The sequence below is a fragment of the Macaca fascicularis genome, chromosome 15, assembly GCF_037993035.2.
Source record: "Macaca fascicularis isolate 582-1 chromosome 15, T2T-MFA8v1.1".
NCBI classification, from domain to species: domain Eukaryota; kingdom Metazoa; phylum Chordata; class Mammalia; order Primates; family Cercopithecidae; genus Macaca; species Macaca fascicularis.
This window is the reverse complement of record NC_088389.1, coordinates 93,030,652-93,055,256: the sequence shown is the minus strand read 5'-3', so window position 1 is coordinate 93,055,256 and position 24,605 is coordinate 93,030,652. Positions and strand designations below refer to the sequence as shown.

General features: G+C 38.7%; 1 protein-coding gene across 10 annotated transcripts in view; it reads right to left on the bottom strand.

Moving 5' to 3' along the window:
• The window catches only part of BRD10 (bromodomain containing 10), a 132,654-nt gene extending 111,068 nt beyond the window's left edge, over nucleotides 1-21,586 (bottom strand). For 9 of the 10 annotated variants that reach the window (XR_012424727.1, XR_012424728.1, XM_074017520.1 and 6 more), the window contains exons 1-2: nucleotides 20,829-21,586; nucleotides 613-813 (exon numbers count right to left, since the gene is read on the bottom strand). Coding sequence is in view for 8 of the 10 variants with exons in the window: in XM_074017520.1 (XP_073873621.1) it covers nucleotides 613-813; nucleotides 20,829-21,421 (794 nt within the window). In the remaining 2 variants the exon portion in view is untranslated. The remainder of the gene's footprint in view (nucleotides 1-612; nucleotides 814-20,828) is intronic. The other variant, XM_045373229.3, reaches the window with a different exon arrangement.
• Nucleotides 21,587-24,605: the final 3,019 nt, after the last annotated feature.

Genomic DNA, 24,605 nt, shown 5'->3' with positions numbered 1-24,605 from the left:
ACTATAAAAAGAACTAGTCCTTTTTTTTTTTGGCCAGTATAGAAACATGAGTGTCACTTACCTCTCTGGGCCCTGGTTCTCTTTTTATAAAATTAAAATGTTATATAAATGCCATCACTCTTATGCTCCCAGACCCTAGAAGCTACCACTAATTGAGTACAACACTTTTTCCTGATGAGCCCAGAGTAAGCACAGTTATTCAGGATATTAACACCAATGGAGGAACAGGCAGAGGTGAATTTATGTCATGCTTGAACTACATACTCTCTGGAGTTTCTCCTGATTTTAAAGGTCTGTGCTTCTGTCCTAAAACTACAGATCTATAGAAAATTCCTCTAATTTAAAACTTATAATTCACTCGAGAACGAATACTACTAGAAATCTAGAAAGCATTCTGAAATATTCTATAGAAATTATTTTTGTATAGCCTCAAAATAAGTGGTTTTAAATTTTAAAATTATATTTTAAACAAATTTTATTGTGATAGTTCATTATGAATGCATATTTTTGTAACAGTGCATTTTGGAACACTATTAAAATGGGCCCAGAAATTTGATATGGGCACATAAAAATTATGCAGCTGAAATTATGAAATTTTTTTTTAACGTTTACCTTTTTTCTTCTTTTGCTCTCAGCTGTTCTTCCTGTCTCAAAACTTGAACCATTATAGATTCAAAAACTCCACTTGTCAAGCCTGCCAAACTTCGCGGTGTTGACCGACGCCTTGTTGAAGTACATGCAGTTCCCTTCTCATCCTCCAATCCATAATAGCCTCTAGATGTAACTGCTATCGTTGTCTTTTCTCTCAAGTGCCTTGGAGAAGAATAAGCCAATTCACAAGGTCAAATCTTCTGGATAAGCAATAAACCCCATTAGACAGCAACTTAAGAATCCCTTTTGCTAAATACATAAAAGTATTTAAACCTTACTTAGCATTGTTCTAAATTTTTATCTTCCCTACACAATTTCTCATACTCCTTACGTCATAAAATCAGTGATAGTCTCTTCCATATATTAAAAAAAAATCTGAGATTCAAGCATTTAAAATACTGACTAAAGCACTACCTCTTTAATGGAAAACAAAGTTTATTGTTTACAATATATTTCATACTACCTATTATTGGTATGAGAAAATGTACAATAATACAGAAACATTTGGAAAAAGAAAATGTAAAATGATACATAAACACTTTGAAAAAATTATAAACAGCTGGGTGCGGTGGCTCACGCCTGCAATCCCAGCACTTTGGGAGGCCAAGGCAGGCAGATCACCTGAGGTCGGGAGTTCAAGACCAGCCTGACCAACCTGGAGAAACTCTGGCTCTACTAAAAATACAAAATTAGCCGGGCGTGGTGGCACATGCCTGTAATTCCACCTACTGGCAGAAGAATCACCTAAACCAGGAGGTGGAGGTTGCTGCGAGCCGAGATCGTGTCACTGCACTCCAGCCTGGGCAACAAGAGAGAAACTCCGTCTCATTAAAAAAAAAGAAAAAAAAAGAATACAAAAATTTGCTAGGCATGGTGGTGAATGCCTGCAATCCCAATTATTAATATATTAATACTTGGGAGGCTAAGGTAGGAGGACTGATGCTTGGGAGGTTGAGGCTTCAATGAGCTATCGTACTACTCCACTCCAGCCTGGGTGACAGAGATCCTGTCTCAAAAAAAAAAAAAAAAAGAAAGAAAGAAAATTTATATAAATTAAAAGTTGACCCTATAGTTATATTTCCCTGCTTTCCTATAGGCTTTAACATAAAATAGGCTAAAGGTTGATTAAAATGTGAATTTTTTTTGTATTTTTTTGAGAAAGAGACTCTGTCACCCAGGCTGGGGTACAGTGGCATGATCTCAGTTCACTGCAGCCTCAACCTCCCTGGGGTCAGGTGATCCTCCCACCTCAGCCTCCTGAGTAGCTGGGACCACAAGCATGTGCCACCACACCTGACTAACTTTTGTAATTTTGTAGACAGGGTTTCACCATGTTGCCCAGGCTGGTCTTGAACTCCTGGGCTCAAGCGATCAGCCCACCTTGGCCTCCCAAAGTGCTGGGATTACAGGCGTGAGCCACCCCGCCCAGCCAAACATAAATTTTTATGACGTAAAATATAATAATTGAAGTCCTGTCCTCCTTGGACTATGTCCAGAGTGATTTATTATACTAAGTTAGAATAACTTTATAACAACCTTACCCTCAGTACCATCTAGGTCCCATGAACCGTATGAGTGTAGGGTTCTACAAAACTGTAGCACCACTATGTGTTTTCTCCGTTATACGGAGATAACACTATAACTAATTCAGCTTTAATTAGGGCATGAATGTTAAACTGGTTTTCCAAAAATACTGAAGAATTTGGGCTCATCTAGCATACCATTTTAGGCTGTGATCCTTCAGTATACAACGGCATACATCTATATGATAGTTAATTGGGCTGGGAGTAAGGAATTGTGGACCCAGGGAAGATAGCTAACTGGCAACAATAGATACTGAATGGGTGTACTCGAATTTGTTTTAGTATAATGTTTTCAGTAGGTGAATTAATTAGCTATGTAATTTTAACTACTTCTTCAATAATGATGAAATATTAATGGACAATATTGCATTGAAAACTAATGACATCTCAGAGGTCACAGTAGGTATGTAGAGCATTGAGGATAAAATCCAGTAAGTACACAGAACACTGGGGATAAGGAAAATTGAGAAAAATGGCAATAATGGCTAAATTGTTAATATAAAGTCAGAAACCGTATTTTACTCTTTAATTTCAGTTTTATAAGTAGACAAGATGAAGGTATAAACTTTCTAAATCAGTATTTTCTCAGAACGAAGACCAAAGAGAAAGTAATATCCTTTATTACTTATCAGAAATTAAAATTTATAAGCTTTGATATTTATTACTCATAATTAAAAGAAAATCCAACCAACCATGATGCTGTTTCTCTCTTACCAACATGTAAAGATTAAAAAGACTGATATTACTCAGTGTTGGAAAGGATGTAAGGAAGGAAAAATTCTTAAACATCATTAGTAAAAGTGTAAACTGGCAGTCTTTCTAGCAGTCAATTTAGTAATAATCATTAAAGTTTAACATGAACATATCCTTTGACCCATCATGCTTCTTGGAATTTAACCTACAGATGTACTTCTACAACTATGACCAAGAACACTCAGAGTATTGCCTGTTATTTTTTAAAAACACTGGAAACATAAATGTTTTTCAATATGAGACAGATTAAATAATGTAATGAACACTACAATATGGAATAGCATCCATCCATTAAAAGGAATCAGGCATATGTATATTTACTCACTGTTAAAGATGTCCATATTATACTCTACACGTAAAAAAGAAGTTTCTGAACAAAATATATTTTTTAACCCAAAAAGAATTATGTGCACATGTGTTGTGTGTGTATGTGTGTGTATATATATCTCACATGTACAGACACACTACTAGATGCCATATGTGTATTAGTTTTCGTATGATATGTACACATACATCTAGTAGTATATCTCTACATGCATCTAGTAGTGTGTCTACACACGCATGAGTTCAAACTCTCATCTAGACTACTGCAGTTGCTTTGTGACAGGCCTCCTCGCTTCTGCTCTGATATTCCTAGAGTCTATTCATATAGCAACCCAGGTAATCCTTTTAAAAAGCAAATCAGGGCCACATATGGTGGCTCACGCCTGTAATCCCAGCACATTGGGAGGCCAAGGTGGGTTGAACACCTGAGGTCAGGAGTTCCAGACCAGCTTGGCCAATATGGTAAAACCCCATCTCTTCTGAAAATACAAGAAGTAGCTGGGCCTGATGGCATGTGCGCCTGTAGTCTAAGCTACTCAGGAGGCTGAGGCAGGAGAATCACTTGAACCTAGGAGGCAGAGGATGCAGTGGGCCAAGATCGCACCATTGCACTCCAGCCTGGGCGACAGAGAAAGACTCCATCTCAAAAAAAAAAAAAAAAAAGCAAATCAGATGCCATCAAATCAGATGCTATTACCTTGCTTTTGCTTTGTCTCCTCCAAAGTCTTCCAGTCAGAATAATCTGAAGTTCTTATGACTTCCAAGACCTAGTATGATATGGCCTTCGCCTGCCTCTCCAGGCCTAATTATCTGCCACTCTGACCTTAGCTCTTTGTATGTCAGCCACAAAATTCTCCATTTTATTCTCAGTCATACCAACACATCTGCTTCCATGCATCTTTGCACTTGATCTCTCTCCTTTAAGACACTCTTTCTCCAGATACTCATATGGCTATACTCTATCACTTCATTCAAGTCTCTGTCCAATTTCCACAACATCCGAAAGACCTGCCCTAACTACATTATTTAATAAAAGATACCCTATCACTCTCTATTCTTATACTAGTTTCTTTTTCTTCATGTTACTTATCACTACATTGCATTATATAATTACTATTTATTTGGTAATTATCCATCTAACAGAATTAAAGCTCCAGGAGGACAGGAACTTTGTTTTGTTAATGACTGTCATCAGGCCTTCAAATTGTGCCCTATATATCTATATGTACATAGAAAGTATTTGGAAGAACACAAGCCTATTTTCCATTTTAAATTCACACATATAATTAAGGTTTAAAAATTTCAGTCATCTATATTGTCCACAGTAAAATAATCCTGATTAAACATGTTGCTATCTACTTGAGTTCCATTAATCAGTGAATAAAATAATATAAAAAAAAAAACTTACCTTCCAAATAGGATTGTCAAATAATCAATGGCCAAATAAATGCACTAAAATAGCTCCCCCATTGCAAAATTCAAGCTTTTTTTCTGTCTATTAGGGAAATCATTTCATGAAATCATTCTGACAATAGTTTGAAAATAATAATATAGTGCCATCCATAAGCAAACACTAAGAAATAATTATGGTTACTTATTGAATTTTATACTTTCTTTCCTCTCCCCCTCCTTTTTTTTTTATAACACAAAGCATGTAAAGTCTTTTCTGTGTTGATACATTCCAAATTTCAGAATTCAGAGGCTTGATTCTGTTTAAAATTATTACAATAAGTCTTAAAAGAAAGTGAATTGATACTAAGCTTTACTTATAGTTAATATACAAACTGACACCTAGTCCCCTATTAAAAATAGATGTTTGAACACTTTCTTGCATTATGTGATTTTCTTTTGCTATCAAAAACAATATACATGTGTCATCTATAAAAATTCTATCAGCACACTTAAAACTCGGGGTTATCTAATCTGCTTAAAAATATTCTAAATGAAGCCGGGCGCGGAGGCTCACGCCTGTAATCCCAGCACTTTGGGAGGCCAAGGTGGTAGATCAACTGAGGTCAGGAGTTTGAGACCAGCCTGGGCCAACAGGGTGAAATCCCATCTCTACTAATAACAAAACAATTAGCTGGGCGTGGTGGCACACGTCTGTAGTCCCAGATACTTGGGAGATTGAGACAGGAGACTTGCTGGAACCTGCGAGGCAGAGGTTGCAGTGAGCCGAGACCTCGCCACTGCACTCCAGCCTGGGTGACACAGCGAGACTCCGTTTCAAAAAAAAAAAAATCTAAATGAAGAGTTTCAATCACTTAGTTCATCTATCCAGTTAAAAATATTAAAATGCAACTTTAGCCCTAAGGGTCCTGGCAAGAAATAGATAATATGTAAAAAGATGTGATGTTTATTTAACGAAGGGACTATTTACAAATGTGCAGGCAAGGTTGAGAGAAAATAGGAAGGGACAGTGAAGCACTTTGGGGCTAGCCACAGCAGAGAACTATTTTACCACTCTAAGCCCATTAGGGGGAGGTGAGTGAATAGTTACCGGAACCCAGAGAGCAGTGACTGTAGGAGAGGGCCATAATGATGGAGCACAGTTACTGACAACTTGCAATCCAGCAAAAAGGAAGCTGTAGGAATAAATATGTCTGCCCTCTCAGTCCTCCTGTCAGTCCCTCCTATTGGCTGAACCCAATCAGAAGTCAGAGGTCAAGGCATACCAGTATGATCCTTATAAATCAGCCTTCTGGGGCATAGAGCACAGTGCACAAGGGTGGAAAATGCATTTAGAGGGGCAAATGGAGATTAACAGCACAGCACACCTTAGTATTAGTATTAGTCTTCAAGAGCAACTAATTAAATTAAGAAAGACAGAAAATTTTACTGGGGAATTCGACAAAAAATTTTGCATATTTGATAGATAAGCATCATCCGTCTAAGCTTCTGTCTACATTTATGTATCTTTACAAGCTCTGTGCTACAACAGCCATTGAAACCAAGTATCAGAATAAACATAGCTTAAAACAAATCTTTCAAATAGCTGTACAGCCAAGTATAAAACCAAGATTCTCAAAACTAAGGAAGCATCACAATGACCTCACCAAAAACAACTTTTTGTACCATCGATAATGTTAAAATTTTTTAAAAATATGCTTATTTTAGTTTAGCTTATTTTTTTTTTTTTTTTTTTTTTTGAGACAGAGTCTCGCTCTGTGGCCCAGGCTGGAGTGCGGTGGCGCGATCTCAGCTCACTGCAAGCTCTGCCTCTCGGGTTCACGCCATTCTCCTGCCTCAGCCTCCCGAGTAGCTGGGACTACGGGCACCCGCCACCACGCTGACTAATTTTTTGTATTTTTAGTAGAGACGGAGTTTCACCATGTTGGCCAGGATAGTCTCGATCTCCTGACCTCGTGATCCTCCTGCCTCGGCCTCCCAAAGTGCTGGGATTACAGGCGTGAGCCACTGCGCCCAGTCTAGCTTATGTTTTATAACATAAAACATAATAGCAAAGTATCCATATATGATGTATAAATAAATATGCATAATTGAAGGTACATATTGAAAATGTTTGCTGCTTGGGAAGCCAGATCATGAAGGTTTGGAGACCACTGCTCTTATCTGCAGCTATAAACTATCTCATATACAAAATTATTTTCAGAAAAAGAAGCAGCCTTCATACCCACAAAAAAGCATTTATCAAAGACCATTAAACTTACTTTCTACTTGATCTTTACCTTCTACTTTCTCAGTCATTACTCTTATTCCCCCTGAATTTCTTTTTTGTCTTCCTTCAGACCTCCAGTCCCTTGTCTGACTCTCATTTGCTGTAACATAATTCAACTTCTTTTAGCTATTCACATAGATAACCAGTTGAGACCCATCATACATGACTAACCTCTTCTCTTATCTCCCTGGACCAATTATACTTCTGTCTCAGGCATGTAGCCTCTCTCTTACATCTCAGTCAAAAGCCCCTTCAATCCTATACCTCTCCTACTGAGCAGTGTAGGAAAAAATAACCCCCTTGTAGTCTGTTGTCTAACCATAACCTCAGCTGGGCTCAACTGTACCTAATATGACTTCTTTGAAGGTGGTCAACTCCTTCTTTCATTCTCCATAACAGCAACTTCAAATGCTATCATTATTCACTTTATTTTATTATTATTATTATTTTTGTGAGATGGAGTTTCACTCTTACTGCCCAGGCTGGAATGCAATGGTGCCATCTCAGCTCACTGCAACCTCCGCCTCCCTGGTTCAAGTGATTCTCCTGCCTCAGCCTCCCGAGTAGCTGGGATTACAGGCACGCGTCACCATGCCCGGCTAATTTTGTATTTTCAGTAGAGACGGGGTTTCTCCATGTTGGTCAGGCTGGTCTCGAACTCCCAACCTCAGTTGATCCACCTGCCTTGGCCTCTCAAATTGCTGGGATTAGAGGCGTGAGCCACCACGCCGGTCCAAATGCTATCATTATTCAAAAGCTTCATTCCATCACCTTGCAGGTGACTTTGCCCACAACTTATTTCAGAGAAAATGGTAGTTTTTAAGTAAGAGCTCCATTAACTTCCTGCTTCTCAAAAACCAAAATTATCTAAATCCAGGCCCATCCTTACTTTATGTTTCAGTGAAAAATGTGCCTCCAATCCTCTGATGAAAAATGAATCACTACACAGGTCTTCAAAATTTGTATTTCATTAATTATCTTCTGAATCTTCAAACTCTCTTTCTCTACCTGTAGTTGCTTTAGCATATAAACAAGTCCAAGTTTATATTAAAAACACACTATTCCCCGAGTCACATCTAAACTGCTGATCCAATTCATCTTTCATTCACATCTCAATCTATAATGTGGCATCTGCTTGGAGCTACTCCACTGAAATCCCTCTTCCCAGAGATCTCCCAGTTATGACATGTAAAGGATATTTTTCAGTTCTTATTTTAGTCAACCTTTCTGTACCATCTGGTCACTCTTTTGTTAAGAACTTGAATTGGACTTTGCAGAAAGAACAGTTTTAGATAGATAGGAAAGAGTGAAGACAGAATACTAAATAAAGACAAAAATATTCATTCATATTATTCAAATATATTTTTCAAAATATTTACTGAGCAACGGGGATTTAGCAAAGAACACCCTAACAATCTGTATATATGGAATGAAAAGTATAAACTTCAAAGATGACTGACATATTCAGGCTGAAACAATGATAACACCACTGACAAAAATGTGAAAGTCAAAAACAAAAATGGAAAACTGGAAAGGAGATTTGGGTTAGATATATACTCAGTTTTTAACATCTTGAGATAACAATTGCACAACCAACTGGAAAAGTTCTATGGACGAAAATACAAAACTAAAACTAAAGGCGGGGGGTTCAAGATACTGATTCAGGAGTCCTTAGTGAAAGTAAAGCCATTAAACAACAAAAATAAATAAATAAATATATATAAATAAATATATTTATTCCCCTCCAGAGGAATACATATAGGTAGATAAGATCTTACAGTATAGTTTTAGGAATTATCCATAGTTATTTGCACTGCTATTGAGGCAGTGCAATGGCACAATCTCAGCTCACTGCAACCTCTGCCTCTTGGGTTCAAGCAAGCCTCAGTCTTCCAAGTAGCTAAAATTACAAGCATACACCACTATGCCTGGCTAATTTTTGTATGTTTAGCAGAGTCGGGGTTTCCCAGGGTCTCTCACCATATTAGCCAGGCTGGTCTCAAACTCCCGACCTCAGGTGATCTGCCCACCTCGGCCTCTCAAAGTGCTGGGATTATAGGCATGAGCTACCATGCCTGAGCCATGTAACTAATTTTTAAAAAATCATTTTGCTTAGAATATATTTCTTCTGTTTTTCTGAATTTAGGAAAGGCACAAAGGCAAATGCAAAGTTTTTATTTACGAGAAATTGTATTTGAAAAGTGCCTTATCAACCTTGACAAGTTTGATAAGCATTTTTAGTAAGTTAGGGCTGCTCTGCTTAACATATTACTACTGCTACAGCTATTCCTTACCACACAGAACCACTCAGGAGTTCTCAATGCAGGCAGAACAGAAGCTCTCTAGGTCACTAACTCTCATACTGTCTCGATATGCTAATGTTCCCTAGAAGATGCTAAAAATGTAATGAGTCTGCAAAGTAGGCAGGTAAATAATACCTTGGCTTCCTCTTCCTGGCCAACTCTTCTATTTATCTCCTAAGCATTGATGAGGCTTTAAAGTAGCAGATCGTAAATTTAGGACACTTTAAGATTCAGACAATGGCACAAGGAAGAAAGGCAGGAAAGCTAGAGCAAGTCTTAGCGCCTGCCTACCTGAAATAACAGGTCTTAACAAAGAGATACAGGACTTGGCAAGAGCTAAGGACATAATTAAATTAGAAGAATGTGGCATGTGGCTATTACAGTGTCCACAGAAAATAAGCAATGCTATCAACTTTTCATCTTTCACTTCACGAATGAGAAGAATACCTTTCTTATTCCCCACAAACTAGTGATTTCTATTGTTTTCCTGCATATTTCTTATGCGAAGTGAACAAAACATGGGTGATGCAAATGTTGATTCTGCTATACTTATTTAAAAGCCACATATCTAATGGAAAAGTAAATACATGAAAATAACGGGTTTTTTTAGAAGAGGACTCACTATACCAAATATATTAAAATAAATTTTAAAGTCACAATAATAAAGTTTAATATCAGAAGATGAATAGTTAGATCAGCAGCATACCAGAGAAAGTTAGCTCCAAATACACCAGAGACATACTATAAAGAAAAATAGATCCAAATACACCAATAACATATTATAAACATGGTAATTCAAAATAATGAAGAAAGTTGATGTTGTGACAACTGGGTATTTGAGAAAAAAATAAAGCTGGATTTCAACCTCACTTCTTCACCAAAACAAATTTCAGGCAGCTCCATCCATCCATTCATTCATTCCTTCATTCAATATTAACTAAGCACTTACAGGTGGTGGAGTAGGTTTGGCAACAACACAGGCAACATTCCTGTCTGCTCTGAGCTTACATGGATAGTAAAGAAGATACACAAAAAGTAAGCAAACACAATACATAATAAATAAGTTCAAACTGTAAGTTACATACTATACATTTTGTAAAGGACAGTCAAGTACACTTACTTAAGTGGTAACAGTAGAAAGAAACAGGCAAGATTTAAAATATACTTTAGAAGTAGGAAGAATCAATGAAAAATACTAGTTTTTTGGCTAGAGCAACTTGGTGGATGATCAAATCTCTAAGACTAAACTTAGTAAAAATAAACAAAAAAACCAAAAGTTCTGTTTTGAACATGTTAAAGTTTGAGATGGCTATTGGACACTCAACTGGATAAAAGAAACTATTAACAGTAGGACTGGCCTCTTAGCAGTAGGAGACCTGGAGACTGGTGAAAGAGGGAGATTTTCTCTTGTACTGTTCTTTTATTGCCACTAGATATACACATTTTAAATTAATAAACTATTATGAATATAAACACTAATCAATGGATTGCTAAAAAGTCTACATATATTAGTTACAATTCAACTATTTTCTTTAGACTCCCATAATATGTATACACATAATAGTTGTTAATAATCTATATTGCAAATACTGTCAATCCTACCACCACAGGTATCTAAAGGTATCTATTCCTTGAAATCTTTTATGATCCTTTTCTCTCCTGTCTGCTTCTCAGGAGAAAAGACTTCCTTCTCTCAATCCTTACAGCTTTTGTTCATAAGCAACCAAGCATGATGATTAAGTGCTATATAACAAATTCAAACTTTGCATTTAATTTTTTTGTATGTAAATAAATAATACATGTGCATAGATGAGATAAAAAGGGTTTAAATTGTTAATAAAAAATTAAGAGATTTCAGTTATCCTATAATTTATATACTCTTCTCATGAAACTTTTAAAATAAGTCTTGGATATAACTAAGAAACTTTGACTTAAATATAACTATCAATCAAATTCCCTAGCCTGGAATTAATAAGTAGTAGAAATCACTAGCGTACTAGAATTGTATGAAGGATTTAGATAAACTGAAGAACATAAATGGTTCTCATACTTGTCAGTAGTCTGTGGAATACCTTGAAATACTATCATATTCAATAGTTTTTAAATACCTTCTACTAGCAACGTTGTATTTTTTAAGGATTATATTCTTCTAAGTATTAAATTGTTACAAATACAAATTTGTGTCTAAAAAACTAAGCTGTCAAATTAAGCATATTGATATTGTCAGTATGTTTATAATTTATTAATTACATTTGCCATAATTCTTTTTTTGGTTATTGGCAAAGTTACTAAAACCAACTTGGCAGATTTGACTAACTTAAATTGATAAAATTCTGTATTTAACATATTTTTTCCCTGAGAACAGAAGATTGAAATGATTCAAAGAAACAAAACAACTAAGTCTAACAAATTATTTAGAGATGTAAATCTAGCATATTATCTCAATTTGGCAAAATTTCTCTTCTTTCTAGCACTGCTCTAGGATTTCTGCAATATATAAAACTAATTTTTCCTGATACATTTATATATATAATCAAATCTAAAAGAAACAAAGTCAAACGCAATTCTTTTAACTTGGAAGTCAAGAATAAGCAAAGCTGAAAATTAAGGGATGGGAAAAGATCAAATTGAGTCTAGTTTTCTCTTTCTCTAATTCATTTCATCTATGCATCCCTTGTAATTCCCTAGTTTAAAATCCTTCATACAACTCCCTAATACTAGCACAGCATATTAGGCCCTCTGTGATCTGGCTACATAATCTGGCCCTCACAGTCACACCTGTCACTATTTTTCTATATATAATTACACTCTAGCCAAACTAAACTACTGGCCATTCCCTAGCTACATACAGTAGCTCTTTCTGCCTTTGCACTTTTAGATATGCTATTCTTGTTGCCTGGAATAACCTCTACACCAGCTTAGTTCACCCACTCGTATCTTTCCATATCCATCTTTGAATATCCCTATAGTGCCTATCAAATAATAAGCACGGTAAATATATGCTAAAAATAATGAACTGAACTTGTCTTACCACATTAACCACATACTACCTTCTATTATGCTTTTGAACACTGTGTCCATCCCTTAATGGAGGGTATGGTGTCTGTGTTCAATTTTTAACTTATACGGTTTATTCAGAATTGTAAATATTAACTTCCTTTCAGTGAAATACATTTTTAATATAAAAGTAATATGCTTATTGTAGAAAACCTAGGACATACAGAAAAGTTAAAAGAAGAAAATGAAAAATACTTAGGATCTTTCTAGTTAACAATAACTATTAACATTTTCTTGGTTTTCCTGAATCTTTTTTCAAAATGTACCTACTTCATATTCCGACTGTAATGCATGCTTATTTCTTGAATATTCATAGGTCTCAGGTGGAAGACGATATAACAAAGGGTTTGGTGATAGATATTACCACTGGGGCTTATGAGCCTTTCCCAATTAAAAAAATTTTTTTCTGGTAACTTAATATGAATTTTAAGATTCACATTATTATACAAGTTCCTGGAAAATGAAAATGGCTATTATTTGTTCTAGGCAACTCTCATCTTACAGAGATAGCCTAAAGATGATCTAAAAGCTAAAATAAAACTATGAAAGGGATGACATCTTCTCTCCAAGACATGATTTTTCTTCCCTGCTCTAGTGTTCTTTGAGAAATAAAAATAAATACAAGGGCACAAATGCAAGGAGAAACAAACTATAAGGCAAAATACATTAGAATCTATTAGGACATCTTTATTGTCTTAATTCTAAATCATTATCAAATTAATATTTTCAAATGGAAGAACAATCTCTCTAAATAATAGTCTGTAAGTTCAGCATATTTCAAATAATGCCTTTTTACTTATTCCAAAATAAATTCTTTTCAGCTTCATTAACTACCTTTTCTAAATTAAGCATTTCAGCTTTTAATATACATTATACATATTATAATCATAACTCTAATCTTTTTTCTTTTCAGTTTGAAGACATTCAATCCTCACACAAAGCTCTGCCATTGGCTCCCTTGTATTTTTACTAGACTCTGTCCTAAGCAATCTCATTTACTCTATTTATTTATCATCCTTCAGCAAGTTACCCTCTAATTAAACATTTCTAGCCCTTGTCACTATGCTGGGCTCCATATGCACTCTTACAATTCTCAGCTGGATTATCTTCAAATGAATGCCTCCTCTCAGGTCCCCTAAGCATCACCATCAGCTGGGCTCAAATGCTCCTATTCATTTTGGACATCATCTGCTCCTTCACACTCCACATTCAACAGTTTGCCATTTACCACTGATACCTGTTGAATTTACCTCTTTTGTATCCCCATCCACCTTTCTATTCTTACTGTTTATTATCTCTTGATAGAATTAACTCAATAATCTTTTAATGGGTTTTCTTCCCTCATTATCCTTTCACTTCTGCCTTCAAACCTCAACTACTACTAGTAAAATCATCACTTTACTCCCTTAGTTGCAACCTGTGATGGATCTACACTGCCTAGATTCTGAATTCCCTAGCAAGCATTCACGGTACTTTATAATTGGCCCCAGACTATCTTTCTAGACTTAGCTGCCACTACATATCCTCATCATCCTATACTCTAACCACTGGGTATAAGCGGTTCCCCTAAACTACTCTGTACTCTCCTGCCTCCATACTTTAACTTTTAATTATGCCTCCAAACACTTAACTTTTAATTATGTGTTTCTGTTTACCTATCACCTTGAAGGGACAAAGTCATGTTTGTCATTGTATCTACAGGGCTTTACATATTATCTAACACATAACAGTTCAAATAACTGTTCAATGAACTACACATCTTCACCTATCATTATTCTACTCACTCTTCAAAACCTAGCTCAAAAACCATAATCTCTTGAATAAAATATTTTTAATCCCAGCTATCCACTCCCAATAGTTATCCCTCCTCTGCACACTATAATATAGCTCATCACAGTAGTATACATCCTCAAAGTATGCTCCTTGGAACGTGGTCATTCATGAGCTGAACCAAGATTTATCACCTAAAATCCAAAAGTGATTATGTTTTCCCAATTTATAGGGGGGAAAAAACTAAGATACTATATAGAATATCTTCAGTTAAGGGTTCCCTCCCATTATTTATTTTAAACCTTTTAGATGTCCTAGCAAAAAAAATCATATGATATAATTAAAAATATATTTCAGGATGTTGTGCAAATAGTACCATGACTTCTAACTGTTCTGACAATGGAACAAGTTTGAGACTCACAGTTTAAACATACTTAACCTTTTACTATGCCTGTAATACGTGTTCCTTCCTACCACCTCTTAAACCTGTTGGGGCTGGGGACTGCCCCCCAAACCCCAGAACAAAGCAGGTGTTCAATAAATGTCTTGTTAATTGAACTTTTTCATACCTCTGTTACTGCACTTAAAAACATTTTCTGAACCTTCTTGAAATAACACTATTTTTAAAACAATGGCTACTATAATAAATAGAACTACATGGAATATCAAGCTCTAACATTCTATAGGTTCTGAACATGAGGCAAATCCAGATTCTATTACCAAAGATCCCCAATATTTAAAGATTTGTATAAAAAAAAAGAATTACAGAAGCCAGTGGGAGGTAGGATGGGTTAGACTTACTGAGGAGAAATAAACATCTTGTTAAAATTCCCAATTAATTTATAGGTTTTGATCTTAACTGAGCATAAGCAAGCCACTAAGAATTCAAATTTAACTCAGGAAAGGATTAAAATAAAAATTCACTTTTAATTTGATTACTACTTGTACTTGGAAACCACTATTTTTAAATTTTTGAGGCTTCATGAGGATGCTGTACTTTTTTTTTTTTTCCACTCTATCACCCAGGCTGGAGTGCAGCGGCGCCATCTCGGCTCATTGCAACCTCCACCTTCCAAGTTTGAGCAATTCTCGTGCCTCAGCCTTCCAAGCAGCTGGGATTACAGGTGTGTGCCACCACACCTGGCTACTTTTTTTTTTTTTTTTAAAGTAAAAATGGAGTTTCATCATGTTGGCCAAGCTGGTCTCAAACTCCGGGCCTCAAGTGAACCACCCGCCTCAGCCTCCCTAAGTGCCAGGATTACAGGCATCAGCTGCCACACTTGGGCAAGGATGCTGTACTCTTACCCCAATCCAAAAAATATTCTGCCAACTAAAAAGCAATTACAAACCCAAATAATCTTCAGCTATATTTTAAGAAAGTCTTTTTATCCCATACATGTACCATTTTTTAACAGTAACAATATGGAAATCAAGAATAATTTTAACAGAGATATACACTAGCTTATTTTCGCCAAGATATTACCTTAAATGGCAAAACTAAAAATTTAAATTTTAGCTCTATTAGTGTCACTGGTGATGCATCTTTTCTAATGACAACCTTTCAAAACTAGAAAAAACATCTTCAGGCTACATGAAAATATTCTTAAAGTTTTCAAAAATATCATCATTTAAAAATCAGTTTTGGAAGATGTAAAAATTCAAACTAACATTTGACGTTTTCTAAAGTTCTGTTCATAATTTCCTATTAAGTATTTTCTATTCCTTTCCACTTAGATGATCTTCTCCCTGTTTCTAATGTTAATTGTTATTTCTCACAGTTGCCTCAAATGGATGAATGAGATCCCTTCTAAAATATAACTTTCTTGAGAACAGAGATGTTGTCTAACACAGAAAATAGTATATATAGCAATGCACGGTCAAAACTGTATTTTTAATACTAAAAATTTAAAAATCTGTGTTAGGACTTTCTTTTTTTTTTTTTTTTTTTTTTTTGAGACGGAGTCTCGCTGTGTCTCCCAGGCTGGAGTGCAGTGGCGTGATCTCGGCTCACTGCAAGCTCCGCCTCCCGGGTTCACGCCATTCTCCCGCCTCAGCCTCCCAAGTAGCTGAGACTACAGGCGCCTGCCACCACGCCCGGCTAGTTTTTTGTATTTTTAGTAGAGACGGGGTTTCACCATGTTAGCCAGGATAGTCTCGATCTCCTGACCTCGTGATCCACCCGCCTCGGCCTCCCAAAGTGCTGGGATTACAGGCTTGAGCCACCGCGCCCGGCCAGGACTTTCAAAATATGTTATCACCTTTGAAGAAGGCAATAGACACACCAGTAGCTCAATTTGGAATTCATTGTGAGAATTAATGAGCTTTTGGAAACTGAAAGAGCAGACCTGGATTTTAGTCCTGCTTCTCTTGAAAATATATATAAATAATATAAAAATCATAAATATTTATAAATTGTTTATAGATTATATACATGCATTGCTGCTTTAAACATCACAAAAAGCAAACAAAAAAATATTTCAAAAGGATAAAATAATAATAGAACATACTTAGGTTCTAATATTTTCTTCTCTCACCCCAGTGGGTCATCCTGTCTACTTCTGAGGTACACAGACCACTCTGGAAACCACAGTGAAGCACAGAGAATTATTTGTAGTTTCCAGAAATACTATGCTGTTTCATGCCTGTAGTTCAGTATTCTGGAATGCCCCAGTTAAACCTTCCTAAAAAGTTCAGTAGTAATATTGAACTCCTTCAAGAATCAATTCAAATATAAACACCTCTATGATAAGACTAGTCTTTCTCCTTTTCCTTATCTCCTCTCACTTGTCATCCCCACATTCACCCCTTCCGCTTCAGATTTATGTCATTTTCCTTTAAATTCCCCTTGTACTTCGTTCCTATGTCCATTACAGAATTATTTTATTTTTAAGTATTTGTTTTCCTACTCAACTACAAACCACTTAAGGACAGGGAACTTACCTTTTGATCTCAGGGGCATAAATGCCTAATTCTAGCAGATACTTAAATACTTGCACAATTATTCTACCCTAACACCCTCATTATACAGATAAGGAAACTGAGATTCAAGTTGTATGCTGTGTTGCCAGGCATGGTGGCTCATGCCTGTAATCCCAGCACTCTGGGAGGCCAAGGCAGGTGGATCACTGAGGTCATGAGTTCAAGACCGGCCTGGACAACACGGTGAAACCCCTTCTCTACTAAAAATACAAAAATTAGCTGGGTGTGGCGGCACGGGCCTGTAATCCCAGCTACTCAGGAGGCTGAGGCAAGAGAAATCACTTGAACCTGGGAGGCAGAGGTTGCAATGAGCCCAGATCGCACCACTGGTCTCCAGCCTGGGTGACAGAGCAAGACTCTATCTAAAAAAAGAAAAAAAAAAAGTAAATGCTATGTCCAGGGTACTAATGCTATTGGGTTGTTCTCTAATGAGAATGTGGTATCCTCTTTACTTAATGTGCCTCATTTATTGCTCACGAGAAAGCTCAGCAGTATATGGAATGGCTTTAAAGTCTCTTTACACTTTGAAAATAAGTTCTTTTAGCATCTCACAAATATATTCCAGAAGACAACAGAAAATTTAAATAATATCTAAGTGATACATTGGTTTCATTTCTAAAATACCATATACCACTTTGAGATATTTACAAATAAGATATCTGAGTCATTTATGTGCTGAAAATCATACTCCCGTGAACACTCTATAGAATACTGTTTTGAAACATCTATATATCTTAGTTGCATTCCAAACAGCTGTGACCCATGCTTTTCTCAAAGTTGTGCCCACTGGAAGCAGTTAGTAATGACTCAGATTTTAGGCTAGAAGAACTGATGTCCCAGTATCCACAAGTGTGGTCTCGCAAACCTAATGTGTTTGCATACATCAAATACAAAAAGGTGAAGGACTCCAACTTTAATTAACTATTTGAGGTCATGATACTATTTTTTGCTACTAAAATAGCAAGAATTTTCTCTCTATTGGCCTAAGGAATGTCAGAAGTACATTACATTTATAAACTATAAAATGTTATAAGTTTAATTTCTAAATATGGATACTATTAGATCACATGGGAATATAAGTATTCTGAGCATTAACCATTGAGAATGATGATTCTAAGCATTTAGAAATTTACCTTTATTTCTAGGTAAATAAAGTTACTAGTTTCTAGGAAACTTTATTTAAGGAAATAAGAGAAAGGAAAGGAGAGTAAGGAAAAGAAGAAAGAGACTAGTCTATCATAGAGATGTTTATATTTGAATTGATTCTTGAAGGAGTTGAATATTACCACTGAACTTTTTTGGAAGGTTTAACTGGGGCATTCCCGAATGCTGAACTACAGGCACGAAACAGCATAGTATTTCTGGAAACTACAAATAAATAAATAAAGTTCTAGGAAAAATTAGTTTCTTAGTCTGCTCTTTTGTAAGACTAAGAAATGTTTATTACAGGCCGGGTATGGTGGCTAGGGCCTGTAATCCCAGTACTTTGAAAGGAGGCCGAGATGCGCAGATCACCTGAGGTTAGGAGCTCCAGACCAGCCTGGCCAACATGGTGAAACCCCATCTCTACCAAAAATATGAAAATTAGCCGGGTGCGGTGACAGCTGATCCCAGCTACTCTGGAAGCTGAGGCAGGAGCATTGCTTGAACCCAGGAGGCGGAGGTTGCAGCAAGCTGAGATCGTGCCACTGGACTCCAGCCTGGGTGACAGAGCGAGACTCAGAGAAAAGAAAAGAAAAAAATAAATGTTTATTACACACAGAGCTTTTGAAAACACCAGTAATTCAAACCCACATGCCATCTCTTAGCACTTTTATTCAGTCATTCTCTTGCCTCATTCTATTTATTTATTTATTTATTTTTTTTTTTGGAGACGGAGTCTCGCTCTGTCGCCCAGGCTGGAGTGCAGTGGCCGGATCTCAGCTCACTGCAAGCTCCGCCTCCCGGGTCTACGCCATTCTCCTGCCTCAGCCTCCCGAGTAGCTGGGACTACAGGCGCCCGCCACCTCGCCCGGCTAGTTTTTTGTATTTTTTTTTTAGTAGAGACGGGGTTTCACTGTGTTAGCCAGGATGGTCTCAATCTCCTGACCTCGTGATCCGCCCGTCTCGGCCTCCCAAAGTGCTGGGATTACAGGCTTGAGCCACCGCGCCCGGCCTCTTGCCTCATTCTAAATCCCTATTCGCACATCTGATAAATTAGATGAACTCTAAGGTTCTTCCGGATCTAAAATATTGTGACATCAATCAGAAGGATACTTTATAACTTCAAAATAATAACGTGAATAGATTGTTTTTTATGTGAGTCACAGCAACAATGCACTGTGGCGACAAGGGTAACATACTACAGAAATATAAAATTACTAAAGTATTAAAAGTAATTTACAAAGCAAATATGTGAATAATTATTCTATTACTAAATAATCTTACTCTATGAAAGGATTCAAGAAGAGTTTCCTTAAAGAGAGTTCCCTTAATGAAGACAGGCACTATGTTAACTGTTTTCGGTGAAAAAAATCAGTCTGGAAAATAGCATATGGGAAGCCAACGACAAAGGTTACAAAAAAAAAAGTGACAAATCAAGAACCAAAAAATTAACACAATTTCTAGGAGCTATTCTTTAAAAGCACAAGTACAATGCCTAGTTTCAGATAAGAAGTATACACTCATTATTCAACGACTGCTACTACTTACATTACAATGGCTAACACTTATACTGGGCTAACTATGGGACCAGCACTGTGGATTTCACATTTATTAACTCATTCAATCCTCAAAGCAACTCTACGCGAGTACTAATATTATCTCCACTTGATAGATGAGGAAACTGAGGCCAAACAGGTTAAGTGACTTGCTCAACTTAACCTCATTCTGAAAGTGAACAAACTACTATTCCACTTCAACTACCAATTCCAAAAACATTGAATTTTTCCACTCCCGAAAAATTTAAACTTTAGAAATTAACTTGACTGACATCGACTATACAATTACTATAAAACAACACATTCATTTTAGTACCCTCCTCTTAATGTTAAATAATTGGATATATGGGTGGTGGATACCAAGAGCACAGTGTCATCTGACTTGCCTATGATTTCTGGCAGAACAAACATAAACGTGTAAACTTTAGAAAATGTGTGTTGACGCATTCCCTATTATTGCAAAAATTCGGTGTCCTCAGATGAAATGGAGAGAAAAGATCAGTAGTACGCAAGAGTAACCATTAACCATTAACACTCCATAAATCTTCAATGACCGACATGAGTAGTAAATGATAAAATTATTTTTAATGGTTTCAGACACCCTTTTACATAAGCCAAAATTATTTTTCTAGAGATATTTCGTCCTAAACGCTGTTTTAAATGTCATGTTAAACTGTCTAAAAGTTAAGGGTCCAACCTCCATCCCACAAAAACTGTTGCTCTGCCTACACGTGCAATTCTTCCTACAGAGCCCATTCCATCTTACATCTGCAAACTGTACCCAGCTCTTCAGCGAGGCAGACCCGAGTTTCCTTCTCAGTTCTCAGTCTACGCGCACGCCGGGTTCGGCCCACACCCACCACACCCCTCCGGTCCCCGCCCAGCGCCGCTCCTCCTCCCGGGCTTCTCCAGCACCGACTCAGCCCCTATCAGCACCGCCCCCAGGCCCCTGGCCCAGCCCATCCTCGGACACGTGTGAGGGTGTGTTTGTGTCAGTCTGTCAGTCCCACCGGGGATCGGGCTTGCTTACCGAGAAAGAAGCGCTAACTTCTGCTCCAGCATCATCTCCAGCTTCTGGCCCTGTTTGGAGATCCAGTGGTCCACTCCGTGGAGGCGGTAGCACGTCTCCAGCATCAACCTGAAGTCCGCCACGAACTCGGTGATGCCCCCGTACTGGCCGCTGGCGAACTTCTCCTCCATCTTCAGCAGACACATGCCCTGCCCGGGCTGCTGCGGGAAGGCGCGACCGCCCCGACCCCCGCTGCGCGGCCCTTCCGCCACCTCCTCCTCCGCGGTGGCAACGCCCCCCAAGGGCTGCAGAAAGGGGGCGGCGAGGCCCCGGTGCTTCTCCTGCAGGAACTCGCCCAGGATGCGGTAGCCCTGCTGTAGCTCGTAGGTCAGCTCCTGCTCTTTGCAGCCACCGCCTCCGATCACCATCGCCTCCATCTCTTCCTCCTGACCGTCCGCGTCCTCCAGGAAGGAAGCACTCCTTCCGCGGGCCGGCCCTGAGGCCGTGGCCGCCGCTGCCACCTCCTCCTCGTCGTCCTCTCCTTCGGCCGCCGGTGGCGACCGCTCTTCCTCCCCGGCCGGCTCCATCGCTCCCGGCGTCCCGGGCACGCTCATGCCCCGACAGGCCTAGGCTGGGCGGTGTGGAGCGGCCGCTCGAGGTGCTGGGGGACGCGTGAGCGCGAGCCGCTTCCTCACGGCTCGGCCGCGGCGCGTAGCCCCTGCCACATCGGGCCTGGCTCTCCTCAGCCGCCGGCTCGGCTCGGTGCGCGCGGGGGTCTCGAGCTCACCGCCGGCGGGGCGGGGTTACATGGCGCGCGGGGAGGGGGGAGAGAAGAGGAGAGCCTAGGTGCCCTCCTCTCCCCTCCCCCCGGCGGCGGCGCGCGCACGGCCCTCGCCGGCCTCACCCCTCCGCACCCCGCCCGCCTGCTCTTCACCGGCCAGGCCCCGCCGGGTCGCCGCAGCCTCGGCGCCCCACCCCCTCCCGGGCCAGCGGGGGGCTGGGAGGGGGCGAGGAGGAAGGGGGTTCTCCTCTCCCCTCCCCGGAGGGGGCCGCAGCGGCGGCTCCGGCTCCTCCTCTCCCTCACACCCCCTCCCGCCCCTCTCTACCTGCGGGGGACACGGGCAGGAGGAGGCGGCGCGCGGACTGGGCCCGGCGACAACTGTCAGTTAGAAGCCCCGCTGGGCGGTGGTGGGGGGAGAAAGGGGAGGGGCAGGGAGAGAAGGGGGAGGGCACTCAGCCCCCCGACTGGGAAGAGCTGTGGAGAGAAGCAAAGAAAGAGGCCCCGTCGCCATCCCCAGTGCGCATGCGTAGTAGAACAATTTCTTCCCCCTCCCGCCAGCATCGCGCCCCGCCCCGCTACGCAAAAGGAAGAGCTTCGGCTCAGCTACAGGCCCAGAAGCCTGCTAGGGTTGCGCGGACCAATGATGTAATCAATCGTAGGCGAAGCTAAGAGGCTGATGGAAGGGGAAGCAAGGCGCCTGCGTAGCTTTAGTCATCGCCTCCTGGGAAGGTGGCCAAAAGGGTGTTTGTTTAAAGCAAGTGCTGCAAGAGGAAATTTCTTTTGCAAGGCGCTTGTTAGCCCCCCAAACTAAAATTAAAGTTGCTAGATAACCTTTGTTAATGGCAAATGAATAGTGAGAAAGCGCAAAATGTAAATCTACTATAAAATTTACATTCTATTCCCACTCTTTCTCCCTTGTGACTGCGAGTCTTTTATATATAACCAGAATTTTGAGAAGTTTAGAAAGTTTAAGGACTCGACCATACGTTCACATGCAGAAGAAAAGGAGGTGATTTTTAGAACCCCAGCTCTTAACATCAATTCATATTTTGGAACTAATTCCATGTTTTCAGTTAAAAATTTCCACCTTCCCGATTCCTGAGATCTGTTAAGAATAAAGAAAGAGAATGGAACATCATTTAAACAAATTCTTGGGACTGAAAACAGTCAAAATAGTTCATGTCTGAGCTGTACAGCATTAAACAGTTGTTTGCATGGGCTGACAAGCTCACTACATTTTACAATTACTGTGTAAATAATGACTAAAAAGTGGACTCATCATTCACATTGGTTTACATGTTACTTAAAATTAGTTGAGAGGTAGGAATTTATGGTTCCGCAAAGCAAATATTACTATTTTCTCATATTCTATTTGAAAGATGCACATTATTTTTTCTAGGTACACAGAACCCTCGTTTGAAACCTGAATTACCTAAACACAAAAACAAAATTACAGAAATCATGCATTTTAAAAGTAAAATGTGTATAACTAAATGATTAGGATACTCTGACTCTTACAATTGTTTACTTCTCATTAATGTGAACTTTTAAAGCAGTGATAAAAAGATAAAAATTTGTCTTACCTCAAAGCTGTTTTTTGTCCAGTAAGTTAAGTATCACTCTTAGGTAAAATAGTGAAGCGGGAACACTCTTTTAGTTAGGGTATTGACACTGTCCTCCACACAGACCTTTTATCTAGTATTCGAGGTCTCCTCTCATCAGACATTTGTAATATATAATGCATTTACAGGGTTCTCTTCCCTCAGAGTCCACAAAAGAACTTCAGCTCACAGAAAAAAAATGCAGGGATCAATCTTACTTCAGCACCTGGCAACCAAAAAGTGTGTCTGACTATACATTCCTCCTTTCTTTTGACAAAGCCCAGGAATCTGAAGCCCAACGTACCCAAGCAAACATCCTCTACTCCTCTTTAGTCATCAGCCCTATTTCATGACTCTTGGACAATATTAGCTTATATTTATTGAACCCTGTGCCACTAAACACTTTATATTCATTATCTCCTTTACTTCTCACAACAATCCTATCAGCTAGGTATTAGGCTTATTTTTCAGATGAGGAAACTGCCTCTTAGTTTAAGAAAGTTGTTAACCAAAATTAAAATCTAGGTCTGTCATACTTCAAAAACTCCAGGTGCCTAATTCCAAGTCATCTGGCAGAATTTCTAATTCCTCATACATAAAAGTATAGGGAATTGCTAGAAATGTTGATAAAGGGTTTCTTAATTAAGATTATATAAAAGAGAAAAGTGTGGGTGAATAGAAGGAAACTCAACTCTAGGTTACTAAGAGGTCAAGATGATAGCAACTTAACTATAAATGAAAGTAGGATCGGGTCTTTAGTCTTAAAAAAGAAACTTTGTTACACAAGAAATATGGGCCAGGCGCGGTGGCTCACACCTGTAATCCCAGCACTTTGGGAGACTGAGGCAGGCAGATCACCTGGGGTCAGGAGTTCGAGACCAGCCTGGCTAACATGGTGAAACCCCATTTCTACTAAGAGTACAAAAAATTAGCTGGGAGTGAAGGTGCGCACCTGTAATCCCCGCTACTCAAGAGGCTGAGGCAGGAGAATCGTTTGAACCTGGGAAGTGGAGGTTGCAGTGAGCTGAGATTGCGCCATTGCACTCCAGCTTGAGCAACAAGAGCGAAATTCCATCTCAAAACAAACAAACAAAACAAGAAATATGTTGGTTGTAGGTATGTACATAAATTAGAAAATATAGGTAACTGAGAAGAAAATTTGCCACTTAATCCTACCACCTAGAGAAAACCTCTATTAGTACTTTGAGGTGGGATTTTTCTATTCATTCATCTATACTTTATTTATCTTAAATATACTAAAAATTGTGATCATATTATACATAATGTCCTTAATTTTCCTTTTAGCCTAAATAGCCTGCCAATATGAATGAATAGGGAATGGATTGGGAAAATTCTGAAGTAAAAGGAGTTCCAAACTATAAAAGAACACAATAGAAGTACAAACAACAACAGCAA